The sequence below is a fragment of the Pongo abelii genome, chromosome 9 (genome assembly GCF_028885655.2).
Source record: "Pongo abelii isolate AG06213 chromosome 9, NHGRI_mPonAbe1-v2.0_pri, whole genome shotgun sequence".
Lineage (NCBI taxonomy): Eukaryota > Metazoa > Chordata > Mammalia > Primates > Hominidae > Pongo > Pongo abelii.
The window spans coordinates 76996499-77009817 of NC_071994.2; the positions used below are offsets into that span (position 1 = coordinate 76996499).

General features: G+C 37.2%; 1 protein-coding gene across 2 annotated transcripts in view; it reads left to right on the plus strand.

Annotated features, from left to right (window-relative positions):
• SPCS2 (signal peptidase complex subunit 2) overlaps positions 1-13319 on the plus strand; it is a 28273-nt gene that overhangs the window by 4283 nt on the left and 10671 nt on the right. Inside the window, exons 2-3 of one of the 2 annotated variants that reach the window (XM_054523716.2) lie at positions 11594-11677; positions 12322-12481. In XM_054523716.2, coding sequence (XP_054379691.1) covers positions 11594-11677; positions 12322-12481 — 244 coding nt within the window. 2 annotated transcript variants of the gene reach the window in all.

Consider the following 13319-nt stretch of genomic DNA (forward strand, 5'->3'; position numbering starts at 1 on the left):
TCCAACGGCCTCAGCCTCCCAAAGTGCGGGGTTTACAAGCGTGCGCCACCGCACCCAACCTAATATAATTTATTTAATTTGATGTGTCTTGATTTGGGCGGGGAGGGTTTTTATTTTATTTCTGCAGCTGTAGTTTCACTTGCCATAAAGAAGTGTAATAAAGAGATGCAAATATGCTCCTAGTTTTCCCTAAGCAGATGTGAATTTCTACTCTTATGAAACTGACTTTAAGAACACAGCAATTCTTGTTTCCTGATCTTAAAAATAAGTATGCAAATATAATATTTCCGCCTCCATCACAGAATAACTTGACTTAGATCATTGCAGTATTTTATTTTGCCCCAAATACATCAAAGCATTTTCTTCTGCCTGGCAGTTATAAAGAAAAGCTGCTTGCTTAATTTGTTTTGGCTATTAAAGTTGATATGTGGTGTTAAACCATGCTTTCCAGAAGCTGTTATCTAGACCCTTTTAGCCTTATACCTGGATTTCTGTCTCCTGGCTGGCCTGTCAGCCTGATCTTAAAGCACAGTTTTAATCTGTTTACATCAGACTCCTTTGAGAATTAGTTAAAATTAACAGATTTTTGGACCTTTTCTTAGGCCTGAATATCTGCATTTTTCTTCACATGTCTCTATTACCTCTGCATTTTAACAGTTACCTCCAGGTTGAGAACTGCTGGCTTAAATGATTTTTTTAAGTCTCTTCTGGTTCTGACATTTTAAGGTTTTTGTTTTGTTTTTAAAAGCTATTCTGCTTAATAGTGGTTTCTTTAAAATGTTTATAATGAAGAGATCCTGAAACTCATCTGATACTTCAGCCTCATTTTGTAGACAAGGACACAAGCAAAGCAACTTGCCCAAGACCACACAGTGAATTAGTAACACTTACAGAACCTGGCTCCCCCAGTGCTTAATCCAGTGCTCTTTACTCAGCACATTGTTTCCCATACCAGAGTGTGCCTTGTGCTATCTAATGTGCTAGCTAATGTAGTAGTGGGATGAGCATCTGTTGTGGGGTGGAAGACCTAGGGTGTGGCCTTGGCTTTGTCACCTACCAACCATATGTCCTTAGGTATCTCCTCTTTTACTCTACTGGAAGATATCTTAGCTTGTCAGACTTCCAGGTGATATGCTTGTGCCCTGTTACCTAGCTCTGACAAAGAAGATGAACGGTTTTATAACATTACTATAATTGTGTGTGTGTGTTTAATGAAACAAGGTGCTGGCCTTTTAATACCGTTTTGCAAACTGATCTTTATTAGCGTCTCAAAACTCATTATTTTTTATTTCCTCAAAATAAAAAGTATGTGTGTGTCAAAGGCCACTATCAAGAAAGTGAAAAAAGACAATCTACAGAATGAGAGAAAACATTTTCAAATCATATATCTGATAAGGGTCTAGCATCTAGACTATATAAAGAATTTTACAACTCAGTAATAAAAAGACAGCAGCTTAGTTTTTAAAAGGGCAAAAGATGTAAATAGACATTTCTCCATAGAATACATATGAATGGCCCATAGCACATGGAAAGATGTGCAACATCATCAGTCGTTAGAGAAATGCAAAGTAAAACCACAATGAGAAACCACTTCACGTCCACTAAGATTGCTATAATAAAGGGAAAAAAAAGGAAAATAACCTGTTTTGGTGAGCATACAGAGAAATCAGAATCTTCATATATCGCTAACAGGGATGTAAAATGTGGTGGCACTCTTGGAAACAGTTTGACAGTTCCTCAGAAAATTCAACGTAAAGTTAACCATATGACCCAGCAATTCCACTCCTAGGTGTATACCCAAGAGAACTGAAAATGTGTGTCCACAGGAAAACTTGGCACACAGATGTTCATAACACAGTTATCATAATGGCCTAAAGGTAGAAACAGTCTGTCAGCTGATGAATGGATAAATGCAATATGATATATCTATACAATGGAATATAATTTGACTGTTAGAATAAAATACTGATACATACTACAATATGGATGAATCTTGAAAATGCGCTAAGTGAAAGAAGCCAATCACAAAAGGCCATATATAGTATGACTGCATTTGTATATCCATAGAGACAGAAAGTAGATTGTTGGCTGCCAGGGGATAGGGGACAGGAATAAGATGTGACCGCTAATGGGTATGGAGTTTCTTTTTGAGGGTATGCATATATTCTAAAATTAGATAGTGGTGATGGTTGCATAACCTTGTGAGTATACTAAGAACCACTGAATTGGCATTATTTTTAAATAGTGAATTTTATAGTGTGTGAACTGTATCGCAATTTTAGAAACTTACTTTTGTCTTTCATGGAGTAACCCTTAAACTTTCAAATTATTTTTTTTTTAAACTATATGTCGTGTAACACAGTGGTATCACAGACACTGATTACTTTAATACTATTACTTTAATTACTAATTAAAAGACTCATTATATATATATATATATGTATATATAGATAGATAGATAGATCTGCCTGCTCAGGTACCTTTTTCAGCTGTTGCCAGCACCATTTCTCTGCTCTGATCTCCATCTTATCAAATTTCAATAGTAGTTTTTTATATTACTTAGCCTTTCAGTAGCATTCGACTTATTGATCACTTCTTTTTTCTTGAAATAGTTTCTTTACTTGGCTTCTAGGACACCACTTGCCCCCAATTTTCCTCCTCCGTCAGCTAGTCTCTGTTGTCTTCATTGTTCTTTGGTCTTCTTCCTGACCTGTGTAAATATTGCCAGTCCCTGAGCTTATGAGCTTATTACCCCTGGCCCTCTCCTCTGTCTACCCTCATCCCAAGGTGATACCCAATGTCATGGCTTAAATAACATGTAGAAGTTGCTGACTTCTACATTTATATTCTCAACCTGGACCTTTCCTATAAGCCCCAGACTTTTCTGTTCAACTGCCTACTTGTCGTCTCCACTTAAATGTCTAAAACGTGTATCAGGCATCAATAGCCAGAGCCAATCTCTTGATTTCCGCTTACCCCTCAAAGTGCTTCTCTCCCAGTCTTCTTCATTTCAAGTAGACACCTCCATTCGTCTAATTTATTCAAACAAAAACCTGAGAGTTACCATTGATTCTTCTCTTTGCTTTGTACTCCACAGCCATTTCATCGTCGCATTTTCCTGGCTATACATCCAGAATCTGACCACTCCTACCTAGACAGCTGTAGTAGCCCTTTCAACTGGTCTTCCAGCTTCTGTGCTTGGCTCCGTTACATTTTGTTCTCCACACAGCAGCCAGACTGATGTTTTAAAACAGATCACTCACTCTCTTGCTGAAATCTCTCCAGTAACTTCCCATCTCAGTTAGCTAAACTCCAAACCCCTAATTGTGGCCTATTTTATAGCCCTTACATGTTCTTGATCCTGCCTGTTTCAGTCATACTCATCTGTCAGTTTCTACTTGAGTCATTATACTCTGGAAACCGTGGCTTTTCTGCTGTTCCTCAAACACGTTAAGCTTGGGGGATTTGGGTGTACTGTTTTCACTGGGACACTCCAGATTTTCTCATGGGTTACTCCTTTATTCAACTCTGCTCAGATGTTAACTATTTTCCTTCACTATTTTTTAGTCTTTTTAAAAACTCTATTGCATTTTTCTGTATAATCTTTTTTACAGCCTGGAATAATATGCATATTTGTTTATTTACTCTTTATCTTCCATACAAGAAGAAGCTCTTTGAGTGCAGAATTTGTCTTGTTTATGACTATATCCCTAGTGGCTAGAACAGTGCTTGGCACATAGCAAGCAGCCATTCAGTATTAATTTAAAGAAAATAAAGAGTGTAATTGCCAAAAAGGTATGTTTAAAAATATTATTTTTTTCTTTTAAAAGAATGTCCAACACTGGAATGAATTGCTATTGAGAGGCTTGGCAGTTTCCTTAAAAAGAAAAATAAACCCAGAAAAGTCATGTAACAGTTAATATTTTTCCAGGCAGTAGGAGATGGATTTCAGATGAAACGGCTGTATGGTCCTATCCCTGAATTTGCACTCAGCTGCATTTTTCAGAACTGATTGCATGTAATTATTAAATAGAGCACGTGATCTGCCACCTTTCTAGAATAAGGACTCATCGCACATCTGTATCAATGTAGTACATTCCTAGCCAGTCTTCGTGCCTTAATTCAGGTCTTCCTTGGCAGCATCCCTCTCTCCCAACCCTCCCCAGCTTTGCTGCAGATTGATATCCCTGAGGTAATAGGTAACATTTTATCCAAAACCTTTTTTGCAGATCCTTGAACCTGTAGTGTACCCTTGCCCCTCTATGTCTACTTCTTACCGTTTAGCACTTAGCATAGTTTATAATTCATTGTAAGTATAGGATTTTCCTTAACTAAATTGTAAAGACCATTTTTTTTGTATATCTAATTTCTTGTCTACCCATTGCAAAGGTAAGAAATTTATACTGCACGATTATGCCAACAATTCAGTCAGACTTTAGAAGATGTTAGTTGCTAGTATTGAAAGGATTGTTGACTACATTTCAGTTTGCTGGTAGAAAAAAGTACTTCATTGTTGGAGCATTACTGATTAATATGCTGAATCAAGTTGTTTTAACTTTAAGCTCTTTTCAGCCTTAGATCTCACACTTACTGGGTTCAGTGGTGGGATGTTTAAGTCATGGATCCAGTGATCTGGCCCTCAAAGAGCTTCAGTCATGTAGGCTTCTCTATTCATGGGCTGGGTTGATGTAGAAGCAGCCCTGACACTGCTAAATGCAGTTTGTGGTGGAGTAGAGAAGGCAGTGTAAAACCTAAGAATCAATTTCTCTGGGGTTGTCACTAATGTGCGTGCTCATAATTTAATTAACACATGGTAATTTCCTAACTTCTAACTCCAGTGATGAATGCAGTCAGTAATAAGCACTGTTAAGCTAGTAATTTTCTTTGCAGTGTATCTTGGCCATTTTTATAAAGAATAGATTGAAATTGAAGATTCAGTGTGTTGCTAAGAGCATAATCTCTTTGAGATACCGTGTTTTTGCTGAATTGAGATCTAAATTAGATGACAGTGCACATTCTTAAGATAGACATCATTTTCTCCCCAAACTGAACATTTTCCTTTCTTGCTAAATATGTGTGTGGGGGGGATATGGGCACTATATATTTCCAACTGAAATTGTAATCTCAGCTTCTGAGTTTGCCATCAGTTTTTATTATCTCCTTATTTTAGTTTAGAACTCCACATATACAAATGGGTATTTATCCTTTTTCCTTCTGTATTCTTCTTCTTGGAAAATGACATGATGGCTCCAACAAGTCATCCAAGCCCTAATTCTAGTAGGTGGTCATCTCTGTCTCTTCTCTTTCATGTTCCTTATAACTAGTCTGTTACTAAGTCCTGCCAATTCTACCTCAGAATACTCCCTTTCAGTCCGCCTACTGCTGCTCTATTGAGCATTGAGGCTCTGCACTTACATCAGGCCCGATCTGCATCTCTTATGTCCAGTGTTACTCCCCTCCAGATCATCTGCCAGGTTGCCACTAAAATGACTTTAAAAAAAAACAAAAACGTAAATTTGATTGTTATTCCCATGCTTAAAATACTCTCCATTGCCTGCTTCAGAATAAAGTTCAAGTTCTTTAGCCTAATAACTAGGAAATGGTTTCTCTCAGATGCCTCATCTCCGCTACTTTCCCCCTTTGCAGCTTCTGTCTACTTTCTAAACTGGGATAAAGGAGAGAAAAAGTTTATTTTTCTTAAAGCCATGCTCAGTTCTGTCTAAATCAGAACAGGGTCACCATTGACACCACTCTCACCCCTGGTAATTCTTCATCTCTCCAGTGTGAATTGAGGAATCCTTTGAGTCTTATTCTTATTATCAAGCCAGGGAACTTTATGAAGCAATCCACTCAGGTCTTTTATATCACAGCAGAACTTCTGTTTTCACTGTTATTAGAATAAGAAAATTGAAGGTGTTCATGTTGTCATACTCAAAACAATTTTGTTTTGCTGGACATATCCTAATGACCAAGGATTTTGTCCTTTTGTTTTTCGAGATGGAGTCTCACTCCATTGTCCAGGCTGGAGTGCAGTGACACAATCACGGCTCACTGCAGCCTACACCTCCTGGGCTCAAGCTCTCCTCCTGCCTCCGTCTCCCAAGTAGCTGGGACTATAGGTGGGCACTACCACGCCTGGCTAATTTTTTAAATTAATTTTTTTTGTAGATATGGGGTCTTGCTATGTTGCCCAGGCTGATCTCAGACTCCTGAACTCAAGCGATCCTTCCACCTTGGCCTCCCAAAGTGCTGAAGTTATAAACGTGTGCCACTGTGCCTGGCTTATTTTGTCTCTTTTTTTGATCCCACCCTGTCCCTTTAAGTGTGGTGAGACGCATGGGAACAGAAGGCTGTATTCCCTCAAATGAGTTAATTTGGAAAATGCCTTCCTGCATTGACTACATATCCTTCAGACCTGAGTTGTGTTTAATATCCTTCCTAAGCACTTATGGAGTTCCTGATGCCATACCTTCAGTGAAGTGTCTTTGTAGAAGTTTTTATTATTCAAATGTGCAGTGGAGAAACGTAACTGAAAAGATTCTTCATAGTGTTCTATTAAAGCTATCAAATGCCTGTTTTCTTTGAACTGGTTAGCCAGCCAGCTCTGGCATCAGGTATGTTAGTCTGATAAAAGTTGTCTTTATCTCGGCCGGGTGTGGTGGCACTTTGGGAGGCTGAGGTACGCGGATCACTTGAGGCCAGGAGTTTGAGACTAGCCTGGCCAACATGGTGAAACCCCATCTCTATTAAAAAATACAAAAATTAGCCGGGTGTGATGACACTTGCCTGTAATCCCAGCTACTCGGGAGGCTGAGGCATGAGAATTGCTTGAACCCAGGAGGCAGAGGTTGCAGTGAGCTGAGATCGTGCCACTGCACTCAGCCTGGGCGACAGAGTAAGACTCTGTCTCAAAAAGACAGTTGTCTTTATCTCTTGGTGGGTGGTGTAGGAGAGTAATTTCTTTAAAATAGTACTTTTTGAGCTCTGTTTTCAGCCAAATTGCAGTTGGTTTTACATTGGGGGGGAGGTTCAACATTTTTGATACCCTATGAGTTTTGTGGCCCTATTCAAGATTAACATCTTTTTTTTTTTAGGTTTTTAAAATGTTATTACTAGAGCTTGTTAGGAATCAAGATACAATGTATAGCTGTCACTTCGGGGATCTCTTTGTTTCCTGTTCTTTTGTGTTTTTGATAGCTAATAATTCCTTTCCTTGCACTTCATGGGAAAGCAGAATAATGAGAGCATGGGTTTTGAGTCCTGGCTTTACACTTTCTACCTTTCACCTTTGGCAAGTTTTTTAAACCCTTAGTGTTATCTGTAAAAGGAGGATTTTAACTGTTCTTACCTTGTAGAGTTATTGTGGAAATTAAGTGAGATAGTGTATATAAAATACTTAGCACATCTGTAGCATGTTAGGCATTCAGGAAATGGTAGCTATGATTATACCTTCTGTCTGCCCTCCATCCCTTAAAGAAATTCTGTGAATAAGAACCAAGTGAGATCATTTTGACCATGTTTACATTTGCTAAATTTAAACTGGAGAGTAACATTTTAGAGATCTTTTTCTTCCCTTTTTTTCTTTGTAAGGATTTAGACATTAAAAAAAAAAAAAAAAAAAAAAAAAAGCTATCGAGAGTATATTGTGTTCCAGGCTCTGAGAATACAAAAGTGTATAGTCCCTGTTACCCAGTGCGGGAGACAATACATACAGTCAGGTAACCATGATGCAGTGTATTATATAGTTTTATATCATTAATAGCAACAGCAATAGCTAATTTTTATTAAGTACTTGCTAGCTACCAGGCACTGTGCACTGTGCTATGTTTTATAATTACACTATTTACTTCTCATACCAACCTGTGAAATAGATACTTTCACCATCTTAATTTTAAAATTGAGCAAACTAATAAGGCTTTAGAGAGGTTAAATTATTTGCCCAGTGCCTTCCAGTATAAAGTGGAAAAGTGAGGATTAAAATAAAGTAGCCTGACTCCATTCTCCCTTGGATAATAAGGATTCACCTTATTGGGTAAGGAAAAAAAGCATTTGCCTACATACATTTGTATTTAGTCTAAATCCAGTCAGCTTTTTTGTTGTTGTTGTTGTTTGTTTGTTTGTTTGTTTTTTGAGATGGAGTCTTCCTCTGTTCACCCAGGCTAGAGTGCAGTGGCACCATCTCAGCTCACTGCAACCTCCACCTCCTGGATTTAAGTGATCTCTTGCCTCAGCCTCCCAAGTAGCTGGGATTACTTAGCCTGGCTAACTTTTGTACTTTTAGTAGAGACGAGGTTTCACAATGTTGGCCAGGCTGGTCTCGAACTCCTGACCTCAAACGATCCATCTGCCTCAGCCTCCCAAAGTGCTGGGATTATAGGTGTGAGCCACTGCGCCTGGCCAAAACCAGTCAGCTTGTGATTTGAAGTACAGTACACCTTTAAGAATAAGGCCACAATCTGCTTTGGGATTGAGTTCAGGGATTAAGGCAAGTAAAAGTAAGCTTATATCACTGAAGAAGAGACAGTTTTATAATGAGCCGTGTATTTGTAATTTAGCCCTAAAGAATTTTGTTGGCCTGTCATTTACTAGTTGTATGGCACTTAACATCTTTGAACTCTAGTTTTCTAATCTGAAGGACATTGGTTTCTGGATTGAGGGTCTGCTTAGTGCTGCAATAAAAAGATGAGTGGCAATAGCAGTTTTACAGTGGGTGAAAATTGACCTGTGTAAGGGATATCATCTTGAAATTTTAGATACTGGCAACATAAAGAACTTTAAGTTTTTCTAGATTTCCAGAAGGAAAGGTGTTCAACATAAATCACATCATTTATACAAACAGTTGAGGCACAGTGAGCCATTCTTATCACTGAGGGAATGTATTTATATCAGTGTAAGGAACTGTTTTATCAGCCAGCTTGTCAGATGCCAGCCAAGGGCCAGCCTTGCAAACAAGCCTTGCTAAAGATGGCAGTCTTGGGCCCAGGTTCACTTATTTCTGCACACTGCCCTTCTTTGTAATTTATCCTGTGAGGTCCCACATAAAAGAAACTAATTTTTGCTTTCTCTTTTTATTATTACAAAAGGAAAGCAATTTGCACTTAGTGTTGAGGAAGACAAAAGTGAGGCAAAAAAAAAAAAAAAAGATAGCTTTTAAAATACCCGAATTAGTAGTAGAGAGAACATGAGGAGCAGCATACATTTTAGTTGATGAGTAGTTTTTGAGCATGATGAGAAATAATAATCAGAAAAAGAAGCACCTAATAGCAACTCCCCTTTTTCCAGATGGTTCTCTGTACTGTGGTAGAGACATTACTTGCTTCGAAATGGCCTGTGTTGCCGTAAAGTCAAATTATAACCTTTCTTGTGATTTCATGTAATTCACTGGAAATGTTTCTGTTCCACTTACTGAAGATTGCTTCTAGGTACCAGGCAGTGAAGTTGGAGCTGAGGCTATTTCAATACATTGTAATGGCTGCTTCTGCGTTTTATTCCCCCAAATTGGTTAAGACATTATCCTCTGACTTTTAAAGGCAAGTTTCTTTTCTGTGATGCGATGCAGGCAGTGAAGTGTGGCTAGGTGTCTGAGAATATGATTTTCCTGTTTTTGAATGACCCATAATTTTTAAATGACTTTATTCTGACTTTATTTCGTGAATAATTCAAATGCTATGGTGGATTTGGCTCTATAAGTTGGTTCTTTTGCATGTCTTCAAAGAGGGATTTACTTGACAGTGTAAATGAGCTATCTAGCTTGAAAGCCTGCTAATTTCTTTTTGGTTCAGTTTGTATCTTTAAAATTAGATGTCATGTTTGATTTGTAGGCTGGCAGTCTATGGCAGTCAATAGTGCAGTATGCTGCCATGAGTAATTTTCTCAAAGGAAAATTTTTGCTTTTACAAGGCACCAAGGGGGAAAAAAAAACTTGATTGACTTAATCACTTTAAGTATGGCTATTTTTAGCTCATATTATTTCTCCCAACAAACTTCACAGAACAGGTTTTCTCTTTTGTATAATAACATATAGAATCACAGTTAAAAAAAATCAAGGTTGATGAATTGTATTTCTGTAGTTGTTTAAAATCTTTACAATTATTTTTATCCCATCTCTTATTTTATTTTTATTTATTTATTTATTTATTTATTCATTTTCAGAGACAAGCTCTCACTATATTGCCCAGGCTGGACTCGAACTCCTGGGCTCAAGCTGTTCTGCCACCTCAGCCTCCCAAGTATCTGGGATGGTGGGTACTCACCACTGCCATCTCTTTATTTCTTATAGGCATTATTTTTGTACTTGTGCTCAATCCGAAAGATAAATATGAGATTCTCTGTCTTTCAGTAAAATAATCCATTCTAAATCCAGATGAATGTTGGATTGCTTGCTGGTTTGTAATTTTTATGGAATACAATATTTGTTCACTTGATCTAAAAAATTAAGAGTTGGCCATTAATGGTCTACAAAAAACAGGTTTATCAGATTATTTGTAGCACCCTGTTCCTCTTAAGCTATATTTACTTAAATACTTGCATTTGAGAAAATTTTTTACTATGTAATATATTCACATGGTTAAAACATTTTAAAGGTGCACATAGAGTAGTCTTACTCCTCTCCGTATTTCTCTACCCTGATAAGATATCTGGATGTACCGTAGTTTGTTTAACCAATCCCCTTGTAAATGAGCACTCGAGTTACTTCCAGCTTTTCACTACTACAGACAATGCTGCAGTGAGTAGCCTTGTATATCATTTCACATGTATTCAGTTATAGAAACATTCCCAGAAGTGGGAAGTTGAATTCAGGGTGCTAAATTGGCATTCGTAGGTGCTGTAACATTTTGAACTTCTACATGAGCAGTGAGTGAGAGAATTTTTTGCCTCTGAATAGCAGTGTTTGGGAAACTTTCTAAACCTCTGTAGATAAGGGAAATAGAAGCAGAGTTTGTCCACTCAACTCATGATGGGACTGAGTCTGGGACTTGGTTTGTAATTTAAAATGTAGTGTTGTTTCCAACAGCTATCCTGGAATTGCTATCTTAAAGTTAAGACATGCTGGTAAAATAATAAAAGTTGTTAGCTGACAAAGTGATATTAAAGGAGATCCTCCCCATTTTGTTAGTGTCTGTAAATTCATGTATCTGTATTTTCTGAGTTTTGTGGTCACAGAAGGAAAGAATGAACAAATAGAGTAATTTCTATACTCACATTTCGGTAAAATGAAGGTGGGATATGCAAGTTTACACTTACAGTCTCTGCAGCCCATATACGTTTTCTGGTTCTGGGGTTGTTTTTATATTCTCTGCATGGAGACTGGCAACGTCAACATCACATGAGTACCACCTGACTCTAGTGACCTAGTCTCTTTCAACCTGATTTTTAATTGTTTGGTCTTTTTTGTTTGTTTTTAACTGCTTCTTGCAGGCCTACCCCATAGGAGTGTGCCCAGAATAGCCTGTTTTGTCTTTTAGTTCTGCAACATCAGAAGACAAAGAGTAAATATTATATGTGCATGAGGGATGCTCTTAAAAAGTGGTTCATTTTACTTTCAGTAAGAAGCCAAGTTTCTTGATGCACAACTTTTTTGTTTGTTTTACAGTGGAAGATAGATGATAAGCCTGTAAAAATTGACAAGTGGGATGGATCAGCTGTGAAAAACTCTTTGGATGATTCTGCCAAAAAGGTACTTTCTTGAGGAGGGGTTGGTTAGTATCTATACAGCTGATGGCCATCTCTCCTGGAAAATCTTTTCCTTTTGTAACTTGGAGTGACCTTAGTTTTCAGTGTTAGAAATTGAGTCAGAAAGCAGTTTCTGAAATTTCTCACAGGAAAAGTCAGAGGAAGTGTGTTGAACTATCACCAACATGGCACATGTATACATATGTAACAAACCTGCACGTTGTGCACATGTACCCTAAAACTTAAAGTATAATAATAATAAAATTAAAAAAAAAAAGAAATATAAATGTTGGCTATCTCAAGAAAGCTGGTAATTTTTTGTTTTTGAGATTAATTAGCCTAGAGCACAGAAGGTTGAGAGAAGATAGGACATTCATTCGTGATAAATCATCTCTCCATTTGTAAAAGTAAAACATTTTAGCTGTGGGAAAAGTTGAGGAGTTTAAAGTTTTTATATGAGGGATTGATGAACTTTTTCTCTTGGTTCTTTATAGAAGGCTTGAGTTTTACTTGTTTGGTGTGGTAAAATCCCAACTGGAGGGAACTACTTGGTAATTCATATGATTCTTTTTCATGGAAATCAAGAATAAAAGCACATACTGGGAAGGAAGTATTCCTATTAACTTGATACCTTCTTTTTCTCACCAGGTACTTCTGGAAAAATACAAATATGTGGAGAATTTTGGTCTAATTGATGGTCGCCTCACCATCTGTACAATCTCCTGTTTCTTTGCCATAGTGGCTTTGATTTGGGATTATATGCACCCCTTTCCAGAGTCCAAACCCGTTTTGGCTTTGTGTGTCATATCATATCCTTTATTTATGCTCAAGTTGTTTTCTAGTGACTATTTTTTTAAATCTGCCGATACTTCTCCCTACAAAAACAAAACGGACTTTCATATTAGGGCTTGCTAATGTTAGAATTTAACATTATGAGCTGTGATGTTTATATAGTAAATATCAGTTTATATAGTAACTGTCATTGATATTTTATGTTTTGTATGGTTATTTTATCGTAATTCATTTTTGTTATTAATGTAGAGGTTATTGTCCTAATATGAGCACTTAATAGCAAAACACATAGTAATAGTGAACCCAGCTCTTCTCATTTCTAGCCCAGAACTTTTCCCATTAGACGTGGCTGCTTCAAGCCACTCATTCTAGGATATTAGGAAAGGATCTGATTTTGGAGACTCAGATCTGTATCAAGTTTACTTGAAGCTGAGGAGCAGAACTGGAAAGTACTGAGCATGAGATACAAGTGTGGCTTGTATTACAGTGGAATTAAGAACTTATTCTGGAGTTAGAGAATATGGGTTTGAAATCCAGGGTATCTGTGATCTTGTGCTAATGAAAATTTACTTATTTTTGAGATGATTTGAATACCACTCATTGATAAATATGGGTAGCATTCAGAATTATCATAAAGATTAAATGAGAGATTTTATATTGTATTTGATATATAATCGTTTCCTTTCCCCTCTTTTTTATGATAAATGTAAGATCATGGTCGTTGCCTACCCAGGTTGATTTTTTTTCTCAAGAAATTGAATATAAAGAACTTAATTATACTTCACTATTAAAACAGATAATTTTGGTAGGCAGTTTACTTTTTTAAACAATGTTACCACTACCTGAATTTTGTT